Source organism: Podospora bellae-mahoneyi, chromosome 7 (assembly GCF_035222275.1).
Source record: "Podospora bellae-mahoneyi strain CBS 112042 chromosome 7, whole genome shotgun sequence".
NCBI classification, from domain to species: domain Eukaryota; kingdom Fungi; phylum Ascomycota; class Sordariomycetes; order Sordariales; family Podosporaceae; genus Podospora; species Podospora bellae-mahoneyi.
Window position 1 is genome coordinate 157,987 of NC_085886.1, and position 23,435 is coordinate 181,421.

The window sequence follows — 23,435 nt, forward strand, 5'->3', positions numbered from 1 at the left end:
CTACTTCAAACCCGTTGCCTCAATACTATGCAAACACTCGGAGGACATGTCTCGCATTTGTGAATCACTTCAACCTCACTCTGTCGTCGGCAACCAGATTCCCGGCCTTCCGGGCAAAGAAGCAAGACTAGACACGTATCCTGCAACTTGCTTCCTCGTGTTTTTGCTGCACGCATAGACCCCCAAAAGAGCGAAATTGGAAATGGCAAACGACTGAAAATGCACAGAGAGATGAGCGGCCGACATCAAGAAACAGAAGCGGGAGGTCAGTTCAGGAAGTCGAGGGGATGATCGTGAGCCCAACGTGATGTTTGATGCTTTTGAAAGCGGTGATACACCGCTAGCATCGACGCCGTTGAATTTCTCTTCAGCAAAGGCGAAACGATTGTCAAATGAAATGTTGGTGAACAGGCGGTATGGATCTCACGCAACAAAACTAAGGACCCAGGACCACAGGAGTTCAGCTCACGCGACTTCAGGGTCTCCCACCGCCGTTGTTATATCACCACAACCCCACCAGCCACTCCCTATCTCAACGGTGTTGGGCGCCTCCAGAGCCTCTTGGCCACACTTGCCAGTGCCGTTTTCTTGTTGTGTGGCTTGAGCCTAGTCGGGAACCTGGTTGTCGATCGTGATACCCCTGGCAGGCCTGCAAGATGCGGTCTAATGTGATTTAATGACATCAAAAGGGGGTTGGCAGGATTGCTTTCGGGTCTGAACAGTGGCATTGTGGTAACTTGACGCTCAGCCGTTGTAGAAGAACAAATATTGCCTTTTCCCCGAGTCATCCAATCTGTATGCGTAGGTAAAAAAGATCCACAAGAAAACTGGCAGTTTGACGTGCCAAGAGACAGGCTGCCCATGTCCAGTTTAGCTCCCGCAAGAGCATCGAGCAAAGATCGACGCCACCCCGTTTGCTGTCAGGGTAGAGAAGCTTCGGTCTGGACTGATGTTAGCCAGGACTAGGGTTATGTGGGGGTTTATCTCTTGGGATGAACATCATGATGGATTTGCAGTAAGGTGCCGATAGGGGAAATATCTCATACCTGGACTGATCAAGTAAATGGGGGGCTTCCAAGACGATAACTTTGCAGCAGCAGCTGACTGCCATGCTTGATGGTGCGACAACGCCTGCCCTCATCCAGTAAGAAAAAGAAAAAATGATGATGCTCGATATCAAGCAGTGCAGATGCGGGCAAAACACCACGCTCTCGGCCCTGCATCCAGTGTCCACATGCAGAGATAGGGCTGGCGATCTCCCAGTGGGTCCGGCAGCTTGGCGCGGACTATTGAGATCGACGACGACAAACTCCAGAGGACGAGTGTCCAGGTTTGTAAGTGCCTGTCTTGGAAGAAATCGCTGTGCTCATCTCCGTCAAGAACGGCATCATCCGGGTCAGGTTTGATTGTCACGAGACAGGTATATAAATCTCATGATGCCCTCGAGTAGAGACACATTCTCTTTTCTCATCCTCATCATCTGCACCTTCACCGCGGCCCTTCCCAACTAGTATTACCCCTAATCAATAATATCCAACTGCAGTCGCTCTTTCGAGACTCTCCCATCCCTTAGTATTGCCTTAATATCATCTTTAATCACCACCACCACCAGCACCATCCACAAAACACCAAACAATCAAGATGAAGTTTCTCAACGCCGCCATCGCCGCCGCCAGCTTCGGGTCCGTCCTCGCTGCCCCCGCCATTGACGCCCGCCATGACAAGCCTACTGCCACGGTGACTGTCCCAGCTGATTGCCCATGTAACACTGGCTCTCCTGCCGGCAGCAGCAGCATCAGCCTCCCCCCCAACCTTCCCTCGGTTTCTGTCCCGGTCAACATCATCCCCTCGACCTCTTGCACAGATGATGCCACTTCTTCAACAGGCGCTCCAGGCACTCCCGGCACTCCCAACATCCCCGGCATTCCCAATGTTCCGGGCACCCCCAATGTCCCGGGTGTACCCAATGTTCCCGGCACTCCTGCTGTTCCCGGTACCCCCAACGTTCCCATCGGTGATGTCGATGTCGACGTTCCAGGCACACCTGGCACACCAGGCACACCAAACACCCCAGACATCCCAGGTGACGACAGTGACGATGACAACGACAACGACGATGACAGCAGTGACAGCGACAGCAGTGACAGCGACAGCGATGATGAGGACAACAACGGTACTCCCATCGTCGATGTTGATGTAGACATTGATGTTCCTGGCACCCCTGGCACACCTGCTATCCCCATCACTTCTGGCAACCCTACCATCGACCTTGACGTTGTCGTTAGCCCCATCGTGGACCTCGATGTTGAGATCACTATTCCTGCCATTACTGCTGATGTTGATGTTAACGTTGTCATTGCCGACCTCCTTGCCATCATCGTCCAGATTGAGGCTCAGGTCCAGACCGATATCCAGCTCATTCGTAAGACTCACCGTTTTCATCATGATCAAGACGTATATGTTGCTAACATCACGGCCTAGTTGACATTATCGGCGCTGTCGACATTGATGTTGATGCTCTCATTGCCGTCCTCATCGACCTTCAGGCCCAGATTGACCTCCTAGTTGGCGACATCACCCCCACTCTCAACGCTCTCCTCCTCAACGTTGACCTCCTTGTTGACCTCAACCTCGCTGTCGTCCTCGACCTCGTTGCCGATGTCCAGGCTCTCCTTGGCGAGATTGAAGTTACCGTCCAGGGTCTCCTTGCCCTCGATGCTGGTACGTCTTGCCGCCTCACTAGCTGTCCCCACAACTCAGATAGAGATGCTAACATGCCAATCAGACATCCTCCTCGTCATCTCCGCCAACCTCGAGGTTATCCTCGGCCTCGTTGTCGACATCTCTGTCCCCATTGTTGACGTTGTCGTTGACATCGTTGCCAACGTCGGTGCCTCTGTTGGTGCCGTTGTTGCCGGCGTTGTTGCCGACATCCAGGTCGTCCTCGATGCCATCGTCGACCTCACTGCCCTCCTCCGGGTGGACCTTGGCACCATCGTTGCGCTCCGCAAATAAATTGTAATTCTGAGCTTGCTGATGAAGGAACAAAGGGATTGTTGGTCATGAGACATGCATATGACTGAAAGGGATTGGGTTAATCCCCGGCTGCTAGAGTAGAAGCTGGGTTGCGAGCAGGAGTTGGTTTTCAGATGTTCCTTGTCAGGGTGTTTTCTTTTTTTTTGTCGATAGTTTGTGCTTTTGTATACTTAGATTGTAATTTTGATTGTCTTGTGTGTTTTGCCAGAACTAGTTCCTTGTTCTCTTCGTGCTTTGTGAACAGTCAACCAACCCAACTCAGGGGCATCGGCATTTGTCAGTCCCGCAATGACATCAGAGCCACCTTGAGGTTGGTGAAGCGCGAGGCTTGCATCCGTCAAAGTTTGTCTACACTTTGAACGAGTCGGTCAGTTTCGGCGCCGGCGCTAGAGATTCGCAAAAACCACCCACCAAACAAATCACACCTGTTCAGGTGCTGGATAGAAAAATAAGGAAGGAACGATGCGAGGGTTTCCAGGGGGCCAGACTCATCTTCACATGCTTCGGGAACTTGGCCATCGCGGCTGATGGTCCCCCAAAAAGGTCTGGCCCCATCAGAAATAAGTTAGTGTTTTCATCCTCCCCATCACCCCTTTGCCGGCTGGCTGAACATCAGTTGCCTGGCAAATATCCCAGGCTGTCACGACTCAACGCTTCCCTTCGGTTTCGTTGGCCTCTTTTCGAGTCGCGGGTGTCCCCTTTTCCTTCATTATGAAGCTGGTACCCCAGCTTCAACTGGCCGCGGCCACCCATTCATTGTCACCCATTATCCTCCATGTTGTCCCCTTGAGTGGGAGCACGACATTGACAGCCACGGATTATGGCTGATACTATCGAGCCCGTGGCTCGCCCACCGCCACCACCCAACTTCAACACACTTGCTGAGATTCAGCAAGAGGCAGAGTCACCAACACCAGCACCTTTCATCCGCCTGATACAATCTCCTGTTCCCCAAAGCGGCGACATACCAGCCGCCACCTTCAGAGTACCTCGTGCAACACTCCTCCGACCGAGAAAAGATCCAGCCCGCAAAATCCATCCAGTTTCTGAAGCAAAACTCCGAAACAACATGCTGCCCGCTTTGGGCTTTGTCGAGCTGGCCAACGCAGGCGACGTCGCCGCCAACGTGTACAACTCGACACCAATACCTATTACCATTGTGATCTGCATGATTGCTGGTGGTACCGCCTGCTTCAGCCTGCTCTTCTTCCTCATATACGACGCGACTCGAAGCTGGAAAAACATCTGTGGACTCAGAGTTGAAAGGCGGTTTCTGCAAGACCTACAAAAGGCCGAGGACGAGCAGCAAGACTTGGAAAAGAGAAGTGCCGGCGCAGGCATTGCCCGTTCATTCTCTGGCTCCCGTACCAGTGGTTCGAGCAAAGAAAAAAGAGCTGATGACGCTGCAAGGAACTGGGGCAGAACCCTGGCTTGCTTTCTCCATATTAACAACCAGGACCTCCGTTCCGAAATTGTCTACCGCTTCGGCATGGACATTGTCATCGGCATCGGTATATTGCTGGTCAGTGCTGGCACCTGGATGGCCACCCGGGGCGAAGACCCCTATCTCTTTGATCTCTCTAACCTCCTCACTGGCTTCCTCGGCAACTCCCCACTCGCCTTTTACGCAGTCATCAACATGCTCTGGGCAGTCTACCTCGACAACGACCAACGCAAGAAAACACGCATAGTCGCCTCGTCTCTCTATTCCGACTTTCCCCCAGGACGTTCCTATGTAGGCGACCGCCTCGAACACATGGTCTCCACCAGAGCCAACTACCTGCGCATCCACTTCCTGCTCAACGGGCTACCCGGTCTGATAGCAGGCGCCATGTCCCTCGCTGCGGCGACGCAGTGGTGGGCTTATGTAGTGCTGATCCCTTGCATCGTCAACTCGGTCATGGCCAACCGGCTGTGGCGGCACAAGATCGGCTATGACCGGCCGTTCTTGACCAACATCGATCTAAAACCCCTCAGCCGGGACGAGCTGCTTGAATCCCTACTCTTGGTGGATAGCCGTCGGCAGAATTTGGCCGCGACGAGGTGGGCGGCGATCACGATGCCGTTTTGTCCGTTACTGCAGTACATTGTTCAGTTCAACCTCTTTGAGCAGTTTTGTCTCCGACTGCTGTCAAAGAACCCCGACATGACCAGACGTTACTTCCAGGGTGATGTTGAAAATGAGCTGGGCGGGGGGCCGGCAACGGTGACGATTGACGCGTACCAAGTGTTGAAACTGGCTGAACTCGAGCCATGTACAAGAGATGTGGTCACCCAGGCCGCGAGGGACACGATCTGGTTTGATGCGAAACGTGGATTGGAGTCGAGGGAGAGGTGGCTAATTGAGATTCTGGAGGTGTACCTCGTGCTGGGGGCGGTTGAAAATGATGGAGGCCGTGATACGCGGCCTTCAACATCGTCGTTTACAGAGAAGAAGTCGGGGTCTGTCAACTCGCTGTCTGAACAGGAAGACGTCAATGAGAAGCTTGAGATCAGTTTCAGCAGAGAGTAATGGAAAACGAAACCGAACAAACACATGCTACGAATTCCTACAAGAGGTTATGTCAGTCGGCGTATTCCTGCGTATCTGTTACTTACGGTCCTGGTGTGGGTGGAATCTAGTCTCACACAATTCGGAACACGCCGGTCTCGATGTTGGTAAAGGCAACGCAGCTTCCCGTTTCTCGTTCGTATTTTCCCGCTACATCTCCCACGGTTCACCAAGCCATTGCACAACCCCCGCCCTCAGAGCTCCTTCTTCTCGGACCCATTCTTCACCACCTCGCTGTACGTTGGCCCGTCTTCAGTCTCAGAACCAGCAAGCCCATCAATGATCTCCTTCCCAAACCCATAGATAAACTGCGTCGCCGGAAAAACCAGCCACAGCCCACTGCCAGTTTCGTTAGTATACACACCCTCAATCTCCAGCCACCAGCCACAAACACAAAAAGCAAACTTACTTCGGCACCACCCAAAGAACGATCAGCCTAAAGAGATCGTTCTGCCCAATATTCTCATACCCCGAACAAATCTCATTCAGCCAATACAGCACAGTCTTGCTCTCAGTCATAACCCCGGCCGCAAAACCAGTCAACACCGCCGCCGCCGCCCTCTTTCCCCTAATCTCGCCAGTAACCTGATCTTTACTCGTCCACCAAATCCAAGCATACACGAGGTACATGGCCGTCTCGATGGCGTTCATCCAGCTCTGTGCAGCTGGGAACCCAGACCCGGCGTGCCACTGCTTCCAGCCGTAGTTGCCGTCCACCTCGCCGTAGAGCGCGTAGGGTACCCAGAAGGGCGAGTGTATGGACCCGCCAGGCATTGTGTGAGGCCGGAATATGACATAAAAAAAGTCCCAGGTCACGGCGGGGAGGGAGAAAGCGAGCCACAAGAGGGTCAGCTGGGTTGGGGTGTGGGTAAATGTCATTTTTTGCAGTTGTTGGTATGCACTATTGTATCTCCGTGGGGGCGATTGAGGATTGACAACGAGGACAGCAATGTTGATGAGAATAAATATTAAAGGGTGAAGATGAAACAACAGCAAGAGGGAGTGGACATGCCAGCCCATCTCATCTATTCCGCTTCCATGACATCGGATGACTTGCGTTGCCGTGATGTGTGAAGGATGAACATGCCGAAAATGAGGGGCTGTCCAATAAGCAGCCAGTCTTGCTGGTCAACAGGCACGTCCGTGACCAAAAGAGCCCAGACAAGACATCGATAATATGGAACTTGTGATGCTATTGGTCCGCCAAGAATGTAACTCAACCTCGTCTTTTGGAGCACGGGGATTGGCTGATGTCACAGACGCCCCTGGTTCAAAAGTTCCCGAGGCCAAGAGAACATCTTTAATTGACTGATCGTGGAGATGGTTGCGCATCCCAACATGTCATAATCGTCCACCCTTCCAACAAGATATGTATGATAGCAACTTCCAATCCGGGTGATATCAATACTCGATTCCTTCCTCACGCCTGCCCTTCGAGATCCTAACCATGCCCGCCAAACCTTGCTAGCAGTGGCCCAAAACTTCGAACTCAGAGCGCCAAAGCCAGGAGAAAGCCAACCGCCATTGCCTTGAGGCTTCTAGACACAGGGTCAGCAAATCTGCTCAAGCCATAGGGATATGGGCACGTACCGGCCAAAAAGCCCATTCGTGTCAGCAGCTTGATTCGTCGAATTGGTCGTCGTGGGGGCAGACTGGGTAGCTGTTGATACCTCTGGAGAGCCTGTGTCTGTTGCAGCCGATGATGTCGCAGAATCTTGAGAGGTGGCAGACAAAGTCAAGTTCGAGCTGGCCGTAGGAGCGGTCAAGTTGGATACCACGCTCGTGATGTTGGCAAGGATAGAGCTTGTGAGTTCCGACAGTTGGGACGCGTCAATGGGTGGCAAGGTGACCTCCAAATCGCCAAGGCTGTTCCCGGGCGTGAAGGTGACGGTGGCCTGAGGTGGCTTCTGCTGGTTGCTGTACACTGTGACGGTGCTGAGGCCGACAGTGGTGAGCTGAGCCAGCTGCTGGGTCCCGTTGGTCAACCCGTTGCCAACGATCACGGTGGCTGTCGTCGCGGCCACAGTGACGAGGGACACGTTGTCGGCCCTGGCGAGAGCGGCGGCGAGCAGGGCTCCGTGAAGAAGCATTGTCGGGAACATCTTGAGAGGGCCGATGGTGAGAAGGCCGTGATGCGTATTTGTCGGCCGAAGGACGAGGCGGATGGGATACTAGCTGAATCGGAATGTTGAGAGAGAAGTTGGAATAACGGCTCGATGTATTCATTTGGTTGTGGAGAGGAATCTTGCAACACTGGGGAGAAGACAGGCCCGGGGAGAAAGCCTTCCACATTCAGCTTCCCAACCAAATTCCGCCCAAGTCACCCGGATGCAGGACCGCAGAGTGGGAGGCACCTTCCTCATCAAACGCAACTGAAGGCAGTAGCCTGGCAATGGCATCATCCGCCCTGTTTCCAGCTGCGCCCAAGTACCTAACAAACCAACGGGAAGCTCCGAACCCCGTCCATGATCACTCTGCGGACTGGCTGTGGCAGAAGCGAGAGAACATGATGGCCTTGTGCTGTTTGACGACAGGGACGGCAAGTGGACGACCACATTTGGATATTCCCCGCGAACAGGAGGCGGTCGTGGGTGACCGCAGGCTCCTTCCTGAACACACCGTGGGGCTCGGGGGTCGGTGACGGGAGTTGGTGGAGTCTTGTCGAATTTGTACGAGCATGTTCAGTCGAGACTTCCTGACTGGCCAGCTCAGGTGCCAGTGGCGGGCCTGAATAGTGGAAGTTGCTTGCTTGATGCTGTGGCAGGAGCGTTGGGCGATATGTAGGTAGGTACCTCAACTCTGAGCAATTCTCAGCTGCATAACTGAGAGCAGAACCACGGCACTGTGAGATAAACTTGAACAGGAAATTGGTATCATAATGTACAAAAATGCTCGGTGTATACAAAATGTAACTGACATGGCCCATCAACCGCCCCTTGACTATACCTCTTTACAGCAAAGCAGCGCCGACGAGAAGCATCACGCCTGTGAGAGCGAAGCTTCCAAACGATACCCTCTCGCCCATCATTGGTGCGGCGGCACTGGGTTGTGAGGTGGTAGCCGCCGGAGCGGGCGCCGTGGTTTCCGACCCGCTGGACCCCGAATTGGACGATGAGCCAACGAGCGCCGACAGTGTGTCATCCGGCTGGAAGGATGCCGTGACGGCGCTGCCGTTGACACAAGAGCCGCCGGGGGCTGGCGCGGAACCAGACACGAAGTTGACAGCGGCGCACTGTTCCCTGTGTTAGCGTATCGAGATACCGGGACATGTCGGGGAATTTGGCACATACCGCGTATAGAATGCCATCGCCAGCATTGCCGCTGATGCCTAGGAACCCCTTCTTCCCAGCCCACTCGCCGGGCACTGTCACAACAGGCTCGCAGAAGTTACCACGCCCAGTTTGTTGCACAATGGGGAACAGCTGCTCCCAGTCGCCGCCGGCTTTGGGGTCAAGGGTACCACGGATCAACCAATTGCCCTGAGCATGCCCATTGAATAGTTGTACGTAGTCGCCTTCGACGTGGAAATCGGTCGCCGTGTTTTGATCAATGTCGGCATTGGCACCACCGCATGGTGCCGTGGCCTGCGAGCTGCTCTCAGCCGTCAGAGGGGAGGGATGTTGAAGCTCGAAGTGGGCATTGGCCGTTGTCGACAGGAGAAGGAGGCCGGCAGCGAGAACGGATCTCAGAGACGCCATGTTATCGTAATGAGAGACTGAACAGTAAGGTGGAACAGGAGGAGCAGACAATAAAACAAAGGCAACGGGGCCGGGGAGAGTTTAAGGAATTGAGGCGGAGTTCCCCTTCGAGCTCCAACAGGGGGGAGCTTAAAGAGGGACAGTGCCGAGTCGCGAGACAGGGACCAGATGGTTGTATGGGTACGTACCTTTGTTGATCCACTTGGCGATATCTGCTATCAACCATCAAACTTGACATGCGTTTCTACTTCCTATTTCATCCCATTTAGTCATGCCAATAACTCTGCCCGACAAACAAGAACTAGCCAATTGACGTCGACAGCATGCTCTCTTCTTCGCGATATCTCGGGAAGCATTCCATGCCGTAACACATTGATGTTACGACTGAGAAACCGGGATCCTGGGTCGCAGTGACATAAGACCAACACCGGCAGACTCGGCACCGCCTATGTATGTGACCTGAGCCTCCACGAAGAGATATCTATTTAGAATCGGCCTCGCGTTGAGATGCTCGACATCGCTACATCAGGTCTCGATGTCAGTGGGAGCTGCTTGTCACCATCTGTCAAGCTTTCCGCCCAGATGTTGCGGAGCTTATCAGTACGACATCAGGTAACTGATTTCCACCAGATAATCTCAGACAAGTCGCCTCACCACCATACCTATCTCTGGGCCGTGGCATGGAGGGTTTCCCAACACATCCCAATGTTTTCTACTTAGGTATGCTTCCAGATCATCGTGTGGAGTGAGTGTACCTGCTCACATATTTGAAGAAGTGAAGCATGTCGTCAGCAGTTGTGTGGGGTAGATGCATCTTGTGCATGAATAACGGCGCCAAACCGCAAATGGAAGCTGCCAGGGTCTTTGTGTGCGGGTGGTCTGTCCCCAGAGGGGCATAGCCTGGCGCGGGGCGAGGGGGTTTGAGCAAATTCTGGGCCGCTAACGATCTGATTTCTGGCAACGCCGCATCCTCATGCGCACGACAATGTCCTCTAGCCAGTGACAACTTGCTCTGCCCGTCTCAGCTTCCCTGCTGGGTGAGGATGCTGCGGCTTCACAATGATCGGAAATGATGGAACTGTGTCTGTGGTGTACGACCTTTTCCATGCCCTGTTTGCCTATGGGGGCGGTGTCCGTCGGCTTGTGTGGGACTATGGGACACCTACACGGCAGGCGGATCTCAAATGGCTGGCATTTAGCCACCAGGGACCGGTGACTATCAGGGCCATCATCATTCGATGCTATTCTTCCTTGTTTGGTGACTTTTTTTATCCATTGTTAATGAAATCGCATCAAGATTATTGACCCGGCAATCCACCCCGCCGGTACTGCTGCTGAAGTTGCACTGCGCTACTGTGTTCCATCCACTCTCGCTCACTGCTCGCCTCGCTGGCCATCTGGGTCCAGATTCTCCAGATCCCCGGAGCCTCCTTGTTTCCCGTCATTTGCCGCCAGACAGGAACTTCACCCGGCGTTTCCTCGCGACATTTTTTGTCCTGCGGACCCATTCATCACAGGAGACTCACGCCAGGCTAGGAGACTGATTAATGGTGAAAGAGTCAGGGTATCACAACCTCGAGCCCGGTGAAGGGAAGAGTTGGCCGACATATAAGGGAGGGCCCTGCCGCCCATTTGGTGACGGCAGCATCAAAAAGCTGTGGGAATGGATCATGATCATGGCTCCCACGGGGGCGGTGGGACGGGAAACACGACCTACCCTGTTACAAACGAAGAATTGGCGCAGCGGTTCTGGTTCATTGTCGCGGGGTTTGTGGGCGCGTTTCTGGTCTGCCGGGTTATAAACTGGTACAAGTTGGAAAGAAGGTTAGCGGTTATTCCTGACATTTCTATCAGAGCTGGACTCATGCTAACAAGGGGCACTTGTTCTCAGACTACGACGGCACACGTCGAGTTCCGTCCAATCTCCAACAAAACCGGACACGGCCTTTCTAGAGCTGTGGGCAACCTTTACGGCCGTGGTTCGTGAAGTTAGTTATCCCCAGCTGTATGTCCCAGCAAGGGGGTTTTCCTGGTTGACGCCGCCTCCAGGAGGCCGCGTCATTGTCCTGTTGGTGTACTGGATTATCGTGATATACATGGCCACCGATGGTGCCATAGTTCCAGATGTCTTTCATTGGGAACGCATTGGCTATCGAAACGCTTGGGTCACTATCACCCAGCTGCCGCTGCTCTATCTGCTTTCTTCCAAGTGCAACGTTGTAGGCTTCATCACGGGTATCAGCCATGAGAGGCTCAACTGGCTGCACCGATGGGTGGCCCGCACCATGCTCGCCACAGGAGCTGTTCACGGCTTCTACTTTTATGCCGACTGGGCGCGTTCTGAGCTTGTCGACTATCAGATCAAGATGATGCCCATGATCAAGTATGGGTTCGGCGCCTGGGGCCTTTTGTTATGGGCCTGTGTCTCCGGGCTGGCCCCATTGCGGCGGTTGTCCTATGAGTTCTTTGTCTTGCAACACATCGTCACTGCTGTCTTGTTGCTATGGTTGGTATACGTCCACATTCCTGTCGACGCCAGATACAACCTGTGGTTTGCCATTGCGGCCCTCTGCTTCGACCGGTTTTGCCGAACAGTGATGTTGGTTTGGCAGAACGTGAAGGCGTTGCCTGACACGAAGAGATGCACGGGAGGACAACGGATTGGGCATCAAGCCCAGGTGCGTGCGGTTGGGGACTCGATCACGGTAGTTACCATCAAGGATGTCCACTTCAAGTGGAGAGCTGGACAGCATCTTTATCTTTGGATGCCCCGAGTTGGTATTGCCGAAGCTCACCCTTACACCATTGCCTGCGCCCATCAGCTCCCCGAGACTTGCATCTGTAACAGCATTCAACTTGTCGTTCGCAAACACGGTGGATTTTCCAAACGACTGCACGAATTAGCGACCAAGGCCCAGTTGGCTGGGAAGAAGGAGAGGCTGACAGCATTTGTCTCCGGGCCGTATGGAGCGCCACCGCGGTGGGACATTTACGAGACCATAGTACTCATCTCGGCTTCCACCGGTGCATCCTTTACGCTGCCCATTCTCGAAAGTGTGCTCCAACACAAGGGCACAAACTGTGTCAAGAGGATTGACTTCCTCTTGACCACCAAGCAGGGCGAGGAGATTGACTTTTATGTGACGCGACTCCACGAGCTGATTGAGCATGCCAAAGGCACAGGCATCGAGCTCCACGTTCACATTGCCGTTACCCAGGGGCCGACATCGTTCCCGGTCAGCCAAGATGGCGTGACTGCCGACAGATCGTCTGGTTCCTCTACAGGAACCAACTTTGGACGAGGGAAGGTGGCTGATGAGAAGATCACGAGCCAGAGACCATTATCCAGTCCCGGTGACATCGAACAAACAGCACGGGCGATTCCAGTGGAGCGGAAGAGGTCGAGCCACGCCAGTACGGACTCGCACGTATTTTACTCGAGTGTCCGACCAGATATTGAGGCCTACATCAGAGGACCTGTGGAGGCAACCGGGGGGGAGACCAGCGTCGTTGTATGTGGCGGCCCGAGTCTTGTTGCCAGGACAAGAAATTGCGTTGCGAGCCTATCGGATGAGCGGGCGGTTCACAAGGGAACCGGGGCACAAGGGATACAACTATTTGCTGAAGAGTACAGTTTCTAGATGAGGTAGATAGATAGATATCTTACATCTGGTCTCAAATAATACCAACATCCATCCCAACACCCACAAGCAAGGCTGTGCGACTCAGCCCTGGAGAAACTGAGAGTTCTTATTGGCTATGAATTTGTAGTGGGGCGACTGCAAGGCGTGTTACGGAGTAAACATTTTTTTTGGCTCGTCAGATGGACTGGTCTCAGGCTGGCAGTCACCACCAGCGACTCAGCAGTTGTGAGTCAACGTTGGCCCACAGATGTGACTGACGGTCCGCCATAGGGTTGGTACCAGTTGAGAGAGGGTAAATCAACCTACAAGATAAAAAGCACCCATGTTTTCCCTACCGGTCCGCCCAAGCGCCCTTTTGCCTTGCCTCCCGCGCTCCAGGTCTCTTCTTTTACACAGACACTTCTTGGCAGGCACGCGCACACTGCATTCTTCTTTTGGGCCCCACTTCCAGACACTGAACCCCTCCATCCGGAAGCCGAACCCCTCCACTGAGAAATTGAGCCCCTCCATTCTTTCGCGAACCGGCATCACTGTCACCTGCAACCACTACAACTCCTGGCAGTCACCACGACGATACACACACAGCACCACAGCCATGGAACAGCTTCAGAAACAGGTCGAGGGCCTTAATCTCAATGCCATCACCGAGTTTCCCAACTGCTACCCCGATGTCAACCCCCTCGATGTCTACCGCGCCCATCTCGCCAACGTCCTGACCGAGGTTACCGGTGTCGACAAGAACATTATCTACCCTGCCCTGTCATGGACTCAAAGTCTTGACAAGGGCGACTTGGTCCTCGCCGCGCCCGCCCTCCGGCTCCCCAAGGGCGGTCCCAAGCCCGACCAGATCGTTCAAGATTGGGCCGCCAAGTTCCCCGAAAACGACCCTCTCTTCGAGAAGCCACACGTACACAGCTACTTCATGTCTTTCTTCTTCAAGGGCACGCCCCTCGTAAACAGCATTCTCCCCACCATTCTCCAGAAGGGCAAGACATTCGGTACCAACCCATCATTGGGTCTCAAGGACCCCAAGGAGCCAAGCGCGGGACGAAAGAAGATTATTGTCGAGTTCTCGTCGCCGAATATTGCGAAGCCTTTCCACGCTGGTCACCTTCGCAGCACGATTATCGGCGGTTTCCTCGGTAACCTGTATGAGGGCGCAGGATGGGACGTGACCAGGATCAATTATCTTGGTGATTGGGGCAAGCAATACGGTCTTCTGGCCCTGGCGTTCGAGAAGTTCGGTGATGAGAAGGCTCTGGAGCAAGACCCCATCAACCACCTTTTCCAACTCTATGTTCGCATCAATACGGAGATGACCGAGGAGAAGGAGCAAATCGCGAAGCGCAAGGAGGCTGGTGAGGATGTAACAGAGGTTGAGGCCAACAGCTTGGACGAACAGGCCCGTCGCTACTTCAAGAAGATGACCGACAGGGATGAAAAGGCGCTGGCCATGTGGAAGAAGTTCCGCGACCTCAGCATTGTGAGGTACAAGCAGACCTATGCCCGTCTCAACATTCACTTTGACGAGTACAGCGGTGAGAGTCAGGTGTCCGAGGCTGACATGGCTGATATCGGAAAGCAGCTGGAGGAGAAGAAGATCAGCAAGGAGGACAATGGCGCGCAGCTTATTGACTTCTCCGAGCTTGTCCCCGGCAAGGAGGGCAAGCGCCTGGAGAAGCCTCTTGTCAGGAAGAGGGATGGCACTGCTCTCTACCTGACCCGTGATATTAGCGAACTGTTGGCTCGTCATGCCAAGTACAACTTTGACAAGATGATCTACGTCGTCGCCTCGGCCCAAGACTTGCATCTCAAGCAGCTCTTCAAGATCATTGAGCTCTTGGGCCACAAGGATATTGCTGACAAGTGCCAGCACATCAACTTTGGCCTGGTTCTCGGTATGAGCACTCGCAAGGGTACCGTCAAGTTCTTGGATGACATTCTCCGCGATGTTGCCGACAAGATGCACGAGACCATGAGGAAGAACGAGGACAAGTATAACCAAGTGGAGAACCCCGAGGCTGTTGCTGATGTCCTTGGTATCAGCTCTGTCATGGTCCAAGACATGACTGGCAAGAGGTAAGCAAGCAACATATGCCCCACTGGGTGCAAATTGGAATCAAGAATACTGACCTTTGGGGATAACAGGATCAACAACTACACCTTCAACATGGATCAAATGACATCGTTTGAGGGCGATACCGGCCCGTATCTTCAATATGCGCACGCCCGTGTGTGCTCCATTAAGCGCAAGGCTGGCCTCAGCGACGAGGAGATTGCTAGCGCCGACTTCTCACTGTTGACGGAAGCCCATGCTGTCAACATTGTCCGTCTTCTGGCGCAGTGGCCCGATGTCTTCAGTAACACCTTGAGGACGCTGGAGCCCACAACCGTGTTGGCCTACCTCTTCAAGATGACACACGCCCTGAGCAGCTCCTATGATGTATTGAGGATCATGGGTAGCGAGCCTGCGGTTTTGAAGGCCCGCATGGCGCTCTACGAGGCGGCCCACATTGTGTTGGGCAACGGCATGCGCCTGCTGGGTCTGAGCCCCGTTGAACGGTACGTCTCCATCCCATCATAAACCTCCTTGACATCATTTCTCGTGGTCGTGCATGACACTGACACCTTTTTAGTATGTAAATTTGTTGTTTTTTATCGGGGAGCGGGGGCGAAGCATGGTGCCATGATGGTATATTAGGTACGAAAAGCAATGAATGAACAACGAAGAATTACCAAGGTCATCTCAAATTGCTGCATGTTATGCTTCTGATGCATGGTTGTCAGGTGGACAACAAATGACTTCTAACCGACTTGACGGGCAATGTCATTGCTGTCGCCCCTCTGCAGACTCGCAGGGGAGCGCGGTGATCGCATACTGACTAGCACGCTGACCGCACCAATGCTTGACGTTTCTGTTGGAAAGGCAGAGGCCACTAGGAGAAGGTGGAAATGATTAGGAAGTGGGGTTGGGGAAACACCGATGGAGTGGAAGGGGTGGAAAGGATGTCCCGCTACTTCATGATGAGATGTGTACCAAGCACAAACGCCCAACCCGGCGATTTACCCTGTGTGCAAGCCACTATTCGGCACTTCTTTATGGGGTGAGATACGGAGTGAGGGGGGGCTGGGGGGGTTCGAGAAGAGGTTGGTGGATATGGAAGCATGGAAGGGCACTCTCGGAGACATTTGAGATCCCGTCTTTTGTGTTCTTCCGGTTTGGTTGTCCGACAACTGTCATGCAGTTTGCCGGGGGTCGATCATGTCTGTAGCTCGGTCTGCTGCCTGGTGGTTTGCTGGCACATCACCTGTGGTGACTTTGTGTAGGCGGGTGGGGGTATTCGTTTGTCCAGGCTCGGTGCCGTCGGGCACTCGCAAGGGGCGGTATGGTTGGTGTAGGTTGCCATATCGTATTTGTATACACACACATGATGCGTGCGGTTGAGGTTGTGGAAAGAGCCCCAACTGTTCCCAGTCCCACGTTTTGGACGGTTACGGGTGGCTACGGCGGTGGTGGTGGTGGTGGCGATGATCCAACATCTCGGCGCTGATGCTGGATGGGTGGCACGATGGGTCGATAATGTGGAAGGGAAAACAATGCTTCGGCGAAAGGGCCCTTGTGGTTGATACGGTGGAATGCGATGGGATGCGATTGGCCTGAGGACAAGAAGTTGGCTGCAGGCAAAGTGATAACCAAACATCCTTCCCGTGTTCGGTCAGCATCAAGGCGAGAAGGCCTTGTTTTATCTTGACTGATGATATTGCCATCAAGCATTGCCAAGCGGGCCGATGTTCCAGAGAGATAGATGCGACGCAATGGATGATATGTACCAAGATTCCCGACTACTACCTTACCTTCTTGTCGATATCAACTTATTAGCCAAGCCACCAGCTCGAAGGAGGTCAGAGACTCGGAAAGATGGTGGGCTGTCCAGCCTTTGAAACCACTCAAAGGGTTCCGGGAAGCACCGTCTTTTTGTGCACGGGGAATTGGGAAGGATCCGGCCTCCCGAATACTCAGAAGCAGTGTCCCTCTGTGCGACATTCGCTTCAAGTTGTTGGCAACACAACAGGAGCGAGTAAAGAAAGGGAGGGTAAAAAGAAGTGAAGATCGATGGATGACGTTGCAGCGGGGCGAAGCTGGGTTGATTGCTGAGCAGCAGCTTGGGAGGTCAAGGTAGCCAAGCCATTGGGTCACAGTGGAAGGGAAAGAAAGTTGTGACGGAGTATCCGTAGTGTGGGGGAAAAGGGACTTGAGTGGCTTCCATAAGGCGAGTGGGCTGCATGGGCGCCGAGGGGCCAGGGGTCAATCACCGAGAGATGCATACCTAGTCTTGGCTGTCATTGGTAAAGTCAATTCCCCCATTATTTACCACACTTTTCCTCTCCACTATGAGATCGATCGATAAAGCTCAGATAAAGACATGCTAAGAATAGCCGTGCGGGACGTCAGGTCAAGTGGGCGAAGTGAGTGTGGGGAGTTGCTCTCAGACCCTTTACACACAGCAAAACAACAACAACAGCAACAGCAACAACAAACACGGACTCACAATCAGGTCGAGCACAGATGAGGTCAGTTGTCAGCTGGACACAGCAGCCGAGGGGTCAATCAATAATACACAACACGCTGTCAAGCTGTGGAGAGAAGCTAGCTACCTTGCCTGGGGAGCCGGGGTCAGCCGGGCTGTGATTCCGGACAATGTGCGTCTGGCCTGCTGCCGTGAACGTGTGGCTTCGGCTGTTGTGGACAACTGAGACCAATAAGACATTCGGTCTGGCCTTGCCGAAAAGTGCGGCTCACAAAAAACATCCCGAAGGGGGGGCTGAGTAGGAGGGACGGGTTGTTCGGTCTTGGCTGGTCGTTTTCTTCCATCATCCCGCAACCCGTTGGCAAGTGGTCAGTGGGCGATTTAGTGCCGCCGAGAAAAACCGGTTTCAAACCTTATTTTAGCTGCTTGTATTACCGAAATGGAGGGTACAGATTTCTCCTCGCCCTCAGGTTTGTCCTCCAAGGCCAAGCCAAGTCGTTCGCAATGGGATATGCAACGAACCAGTGTATGCCATGGTCGTCGGCATTACCACCGCCCTGCGACCCTTGGTTCCATGTCATGTATGCACCAACAACCAGGCTAGAGCAGAGTGACTGATCTTCAGGTCCTGATGGCCAGTTGCAACGACCACTTTTGTTTTCTCTCCTGCAGCATCTTAGGCGAGGTGGTTACTTGTTTTGTTGAGATCCTTTCATCATGATCCCAGCAGTCCAAGGAAGACACATGCCCGTAGGGTCCATTCCGACGTGATGGGTAGGAAAGAGACAGGCATGCCCTGTGGGACTAAGGCATGGCTGTATGTACTATGTAGAGCGGGCGGCGAATCTTGTCCTGCGTGTGTTTCTTTTCCTTCGGTGTCTTGGTAATTCCTTGGTAGTTCTTCGTTCCCTATTGGCTGGTGGATGATCCCACTGGTGAGCTGGGCTGAGTGGGCTGTACTGGAACGGATTATCTATGTTGTCGATACCCCGAGTATCACCACATATCATACCCCTTCTTCCTCGCTACTGGCATCAGGTTTCTCTCCTACCCATCATCCCCCCACTTCACTGCCTACCTCTTTGATATATACCGGTCCCCGTACACCCTGAACCAAGACATCCAGTTCCTTTCAAACTACCTACATCGTACCCGGTGGTTAGCAGTCCGAGACTCATCATCCTCGTTGTGGTTCACCATCTACAGGCCATGGCCTTCGCTTTACTTCTCTTATTGGCGACAGTGGTTGCCCTGGTGGCAGTACATCGCTACCTCAACAGACAAAAGCTACCAGCAGGCGTCCGTCCCTTACCGGGCCCTCGAGGCATCCCATTCATTGGCCGAGTACACGACATCCCGGAGAATGCCTCGTGGCTAAAGTTTTACGAATGGAGTAAGGAGTATGGCGCCATCTACCAGATGGAGATCTTTGGCACTGTCCATGTCTGGATTTCGTCTGAGAAAATTGCCCATGATTTGCTCTCCAAGAGGGCCCTGATCTACTCGGACAGACCGACGATTCCCAACTTGCCTGATAACAGGACCAGTGGTGATTACCTTGCCTTGTTGGGCCGCACTGGTATGCGCCCTCCTATCTCATCCTCGAACACAATCCGGTGCTAGAATACTAACCAAGACATGAACAGAAACATGGAAGCGCCAACGCAAGCTCTGCAACCACTTGATGCACACCTCGGCCCTCGCCTCGCTTCACTCATATCCCACCCGTGAGCGCGATAGATTTCTTTACCTCATGGGAAGCGACCCTTCCAAGTACATCGAGTGGATCGAGCAGTTCACGTCTCGCACCGTTTCTCGCCTGTCCTGGGGAACCGCCAAACCAGCCCAGATCCTCCGGCACACGACCTTTGGCCTGCTGCAGACAATCTCACCTTCCGGCGCGTTGCCAAACATCATCTCCTTCCTGCAGCACGTCCCTCTTGCGCTAAGCCCGTGGAAGAAGAAGGAAGCGGCTAGACACGCGCTCGAGGACAGGTTGTACAAGGCCAATATCGACTTTGTCAGGAGAAGTCTCGAGTCTGGAAGGGGTGAGGAGTCCTTTATCGGCACGTTCATGAAGAGTCAGTTGCCTGCTGAGGGTAAGGACGAGAAGGAGAGGTTGAAGTGGGGAGATCAAGAGGAGGCGATGCATGTTGTCGGTCTGATGGCGATCGCTGGGGCGTTGACGATTGGGAGCCCGATTCAGAGCTACATTCTGGCCATGTGTCATTACCCCGAGGCTCAAAAGGCGTTGCAGGAGGAGATTGACCGGGTTTGCGAGGGGAGGTGCCCGCAGTGGGAGGACAGGGAGAAGCTGCCTATGCTGAGAGCGGTGGTCAAGGAGGTGATTCGCTGGAGGCCGCCGGTGCCCACAGGCATTCCCCATGCGATTGAGAAGGATGATGTCTATGAGGGGTATCTCATTCCCAAGGGGGCGACGATTCATGCGTTGGAGTGGTGAGTTTTTGCCTTCCCCCTTTTCCCCCCTTTAGTGTGATGAAGCTAACAAGTAGAAAAACAGGGGCATCACCCGCGATGAGGAGACCTACCCCTGCGCCGATGAGTTCCTTCCGGCCCGCTGGGTCGACCCGGCCTATCCAACCTTCAAGGAGCCCCTCACACAATACCCGAATCTCAACGGCTTTTCTCAGTTTGGTTTTGGCAGGCGAACATGCCAAGGCATCCCCATCGTGGAGCAGGATCTGTTCCTCTCGATGGGCGGCATGGCCTGGGCCTTTGACATCCGCAAAAAGGTAGACCCGGTGACCGGCAAGGTCATCCCCGTGCATTGGAACGACTACACGCCTCTCTTGATCGCCAAGCCCTGCAAGTTTGACTTTGACGCCATCCCAAGACAGGAGGGTAGGATGGAGGAGCTCAGGCAAATGTTTGATTCTGCGAGGGAGGAGGAAGAGCAACAAGACAACGCGATCGTGATGGATATCAGCCAGTTTGAGAAGGACCTGGGTGCCGAGAAGATTTATCGCGACAAGGCATGTGAGATTAGGTATGCCGACGCTGCGGCGCAGTCGGATGAGCTTGAGCAGACGGCCTCTGAGGGGTCTTCGACGCCACTGGAGCCTGGGCTTGAACTTGGGGATTCGAGTTCCGAGGCCGATACCGAGAGCGACTTCGGAAAGGAATCGCTCAGCACGGGGATGAGGGTTGTGTTGGACGGCCGGGTTGAGAAGACGCTCGGGATTGAGCCTGTGGTGAGCGTGACGGGAGTACCAGGCGCGTGAAAGTGGGCTTAGTGATGATGGCTGGCCATGATTTTGCGATGTTTCTAATGAATGAGGGCTGCATTGGGATTGGGACTTGGGCTGGGTATTTGGGTCTATCAAAGTGAAATACCCAAAGGAAACTGGTAGTATCTGGATGGACGGAGTTTGGAAAAAATGGGTTGGTTGTTTTGATGATCGACAGGGCGGGTGCCCTCTTTTTGTTTTTCTTTCTTATTCAATTAGTATTAGCATAACCTAAGGTAGGTTTCTTGGAGCAGATATCAACTGAACTCTCCTCTTGAAATGACTAAGAAAACGTGCCCTACATGGCCATCGAGGTAGCAATTGACTCTCGTTGTCTTGTAACTACGCTTAAGGGTGCTGGTGTTGTTCAAAGTTTAGCTCAATGTTAACTCGTGCGAAAAAGAGCCGGGATGACTGGATGTTGATGGATTCGGATGCTGACGAGAACATGAGGGCGCCCGCATGATGTTCTGGAATGAAGAGAGGCCCGGAAAATGGCTTTCATCTCGCGTTGGGCGACTCTGCATCGAGCATTGTGTGGTGGAGTGGCAAAACGGCTGGTGGCTTGACCAATAGCACGGCCATCTCTCCTGCCTAGGCATTAACATGGAACGGCGAATCTTGCGAGAAGGACCCTTCTTCTGGCGTTGACCTGGCTAAATGTGTTTATGGTGGTATCCAAGCCCGGTAGCGTCTTTTCTACCCACCAACGAGAAGCGTCAGATGCCTGTTGGTGCTGGCTGTCACTAACGGCCCCATGTGACTGCTCCGCCGTACAGTCTTCTTAGTGGCCGCCATGTCCACGACCCCAAGGCACCATGCTTTCCCATGTGGCCAATCCAGCGTGGTGTCTTGCAGTGCCGCTGCCAGACAGCAGCATGATAAGCAGGAGAGATGACAGATGACAGGGGGCTGGGACAGTTAAGTGGTATAGGTCGATATTAAAAACCTGGGGAACTGCCGTCTTCACCTGGATTTCACCCAGGCTCAGGCTCTCAACATCATCATCACCGGGCAACCTCCTTCCCACTTTTTCTCGACCTCTCCCATCACCTTGACCAGCACACAATGGGCCAGGGACCCAGCACCAGCGCCCTGCAGCAATGCATCCAGGGGGTTGCCAACAACCGAGCCAACTTCGCTGCTTTTGCCGGGAGCCCACTTTACCAGATTCAATGGGTCAAGCCGTATAATCTTGATGTGTCCGTCGAGCCTGCTGCCGTGGTGAGGCCAGAGACGGCACAGGATATTTCCGACATTATCAAGTGCGCCAATGCCAACGGCGTCAAGGTGCAGGCCAAGTCTGGGGGGCACTCCTATCAGAACTACGGCGTTGGCGGGAGTGATGGGGCCGTTGCCATCGACATGGTCAACTTTCAGAAATTTTCAATGGACACCAAGACATGGTATGCTACCATAGGGGCTGGAAATCGCCTGGGAGAGGTGGACAAGAAGATGCACGCTCAAGGAGGACGGGCCATGGCCCATGGTGTCTGTCCTGGTGTTGGCCTTGGTGGTCATGCTACGATTGTAAGTGACTCTTCAAATCATGTCTTGCTGGATGCCTGCTAACTTGACCATCAAAGGGAGGATTGGGCCCCATGTCGAGAATGTGGGGATCTGCCTTGGATCATATTGTCGAAGTTGAAGTCGTCACCGCCGACGGCAAAATCCAGAGAGCGAGCGCCACGCAGAACGAGGATCTTTTCTGGGCCCTCAGAGGCTCTGCGTCTGGGTTCGGAGTTATCACCGAGTTCGTTGTGAGAACACATCCCGAGCCGGCCAACGTTGTTCAGTATGAATACACCATCAAGCTCGGGAAACAGGCCGATGTCGCTCCTTTGTACTCGAAATGGCAGGCTTTGATGGCGGACCCCAAGCTTGACCGTCGGTTCGGATCCATGTTCATCATGTTCCCTCTTGGCGCTATCATCACTGGCACATTCTATGGAACTCAGGAGGAGTTCTTGACAACTGGCATCCCCAACGCTCTTCCGCAAGATGGCAACGGCCATCTGGTCATCAACGACTGGCTTGGGGGTTTGGCTCATGATGCCGAAAAGGAGGCACTGTATCTGTCTGGGCTTGCTATGCCATTCGTATCACGCTCTCTGGCCTTCAAGCGACAGGACCTCCTGGGACCGGAAAAGATCAAGGACATTTTCAACTGGGTCGACACCCAAAAGAAAGGCACACTCCTGTGGTTCATCATCTTCGACGCTGCAGGGGGTGCTATTGAGGACGTACCGCAGAATGCCACGGCCTTCGCTCATCGTGACAAAATCATGTACTACCAGTCTTATGGCATTGGACTGCCTGTGACAAAAACCACCAAGGATTTCATCACCGGATTTCACGACCAGGTTGTTCAGAAAGCCGGTCCAGGCACTTGGGGCACGTATCCAGGGTACGTCAACAACGCTTTGGTCGACCAGCAAAAGCAGTACTGGGACTCCAACCTGCCCGCATTGGAGCAGATCAAGGCTCGGTGGGACCCCAAGGACTTGTTCCACAACCCAGGGAGTGTGAGGCCTGCCAAGAACTAGTGTCCTGTCCTCATTTTCAGGCGATTTGTACTTGTAGAATAGAGATACCCGATTGCATTAATGTTTACGTGTTGTCTGGCTTCCGAATCAGGACATGACTTTCACTGCAGTGATCCTTGGACTAGGTAGTTGGATGTAGTTGAGGACGGGGTGAATGTGTGCAAAGCCACTCAAAACAGCCAC

At 53.6% G+C, this 23,435-nt stretch overlaps 9 protein-coding genes across 9 annotated transcripts; 6 read left to right on the forward strand and 3 right to left on the reverse strand.

Moving 5' to 3' along the window:
- Positions 1-1,641: 1,641 nt before the first annotated feature.
- Positions 1,642-3,015, forward strand: QC761_704510 (uncharacterized protein; the record flags this gene model as incomplete). Its single annotated transcript, XM_062882027.1, is given in 4 exon segments — positions 1,642-2,123; positions 2,139-2,422; positions 2,482-2,721; positions 2,786-3,015. 4 exon segments carry the CDS (start codon positions 1,642-1,644, stop codon positions 3,013-3,015), a joined length of 1,236 nt encoding a protein of 411 aa, XP_062727762.1.
- Positions 3,016-3,856: 841 nt separating this feature from the next.
- Positions 3,857-5,548, forward strand: QC761_704500 (uncharacterized protein; the record flags this gene model as incomplete). The annotated part of the gene is made up of 1 exon (XM_062882026.1): positions 3,857-5,548. The coding sequence occupies one exon, from the start codon at positions 3,857-3,859 to the stop codon at positions 5,546-5,548; it is 1,692 nt and encodes a 563-aa protein (XP_062727763.1).
- QC761_704490 (uncharacterized protein) lies at positions 4,727-6,607 on the reverse strand (the record flags this gene model as incomplete). The annotated part of the gene is made up of 3 exons (XM_062882025.1): positions 4,727-5,495; positions 5,635-5,926; positions 5,997-6,607. The coding sequence occupies 2 exons, from the start codon at positions 6,605-6,607 to the stop codon at positions 5,782-5,784; spliced, it is 756 nt and encodes a 251-aa protein (XP_062727764.1). The 3' UTR covers positions 4,727-5,495; positions 5,635-5,781.
- Positions 6,608-6,819: 212 nt separating this feature from the next.
- On the forward strand, positions 6,820-12,926 carry FRP1 (ferric-chelate reductase Frp1; the record flags this gene model as incomplete). Its single annotated transcript, XM_062882022.1, has 4 exons — positions 6,820-9,465; positions 9,608-10,005; positions 10,059-11,109; positions 11,177-12,926. Exons 3-4 carry the CDS (start codon positions 10,949-10,951, stop codon positions 12,924-12,926), a joined length of 1,911 nt encoding a protein of 636 aa, XP_062727765.1. The 5' UTR covers positions 6,820-9,465; positions 9,608-10,005; positions 10,059-10,948.
- On the reverse strand, positions 7,077-7,689 carry QC761_704485 (uncharacterized protein; the record flags this gene model as incomplete). The annotated part of the gene is made up of 2 exons (XM_062882024.1): positions 7,077-7,125; positions 7,178-7,689. 2 exons carry the CDS (start codon positions 7,687-7,689, stop codon positions 7,077-7,079), a joined length of 561 nt encoding a protein of 186 aa, XP_062727766.1.
- Positions 8,538-9,434, reverse strand: QC761_704480 (uncharacterized protein; the record flags this gene model as incomplete). Its single annotated transcript, XM_062882023.1, has 2 exons — positions 8,878-9,434; positions 8,538-8,819 (listed from the first exon to the last, which is right to left on the reverse strand). The coding sequence occupies exons 1-2, from the start codon at positions 9,283-9,285 to the stop codon at positions 8,538-8,540; spliced, it is 690 nt and encodes a 229-aa protein (XP_062727767.1). The 5' UTR covers positions 9,286-9,434.
- Positions 12,927-13,251: 325 nt separating the features above from the next.
- Positions 13,252-15,572, forward strand: SYR1 (arginyl-tRNA synthetase; the record flags this gene model as incomplete). The annotated part of the gene is made up of 3 exons (XM_062882021.1): positions 13,252-15,008; positions 15,078-15,491; positions 15,566-15,572. 3 exons carry the CDS (start codon positions 13,252-13,254, stop codon positions 15,570-15,572), a joined length of 2,178 nt encoding a protein of 725 aa, XP_062727768.1.
- A 3,095-nt stretch (positions 15,573-18,667) lies between these two features.
- QC761_704450 (uncharacterized protein) lies at positions 18,668-21,285 on the forward strand (the record flags this gene model as incomplete). Its single annotated transcript, XM_062882020.1, has 3 exons — positions 18,668-19,037; positions 19,105-19,915; positions 19,980-21,285. The coding sequence occupies 3 exons, from the start codon at positions 18,668-18,670 to the stop codon at positions 20,698-20,700; spliced, it is 1,902 nt and encodes a 633-aa protein (XP_062727769.1). The 3' UTR covers positions 20,701-21,285.
- Positions 21,286-21,386: 101 nt separating this feature from the next.
- Positions 21,387-23,358, forward strand: QC761_704440 (uncharacterized protein). The gene is made up of 2 exons (XM_062882019.1): positions 21,387-22,236; positions 22,293-23,358. Exons 1-2 carry the CDS (start codon positions 21,775-21,777, stop codon positions 23,250-23,252), a joined length of 1,422 nt encoding a protein of 473 aa, XP_062727770.1. The 5' UTR covers positions 21,387-21,774; the 3' UTR covers positions 23,253-23,358.
- Positions 23,359-23,435: the final 77 nt, after the last annotated feature.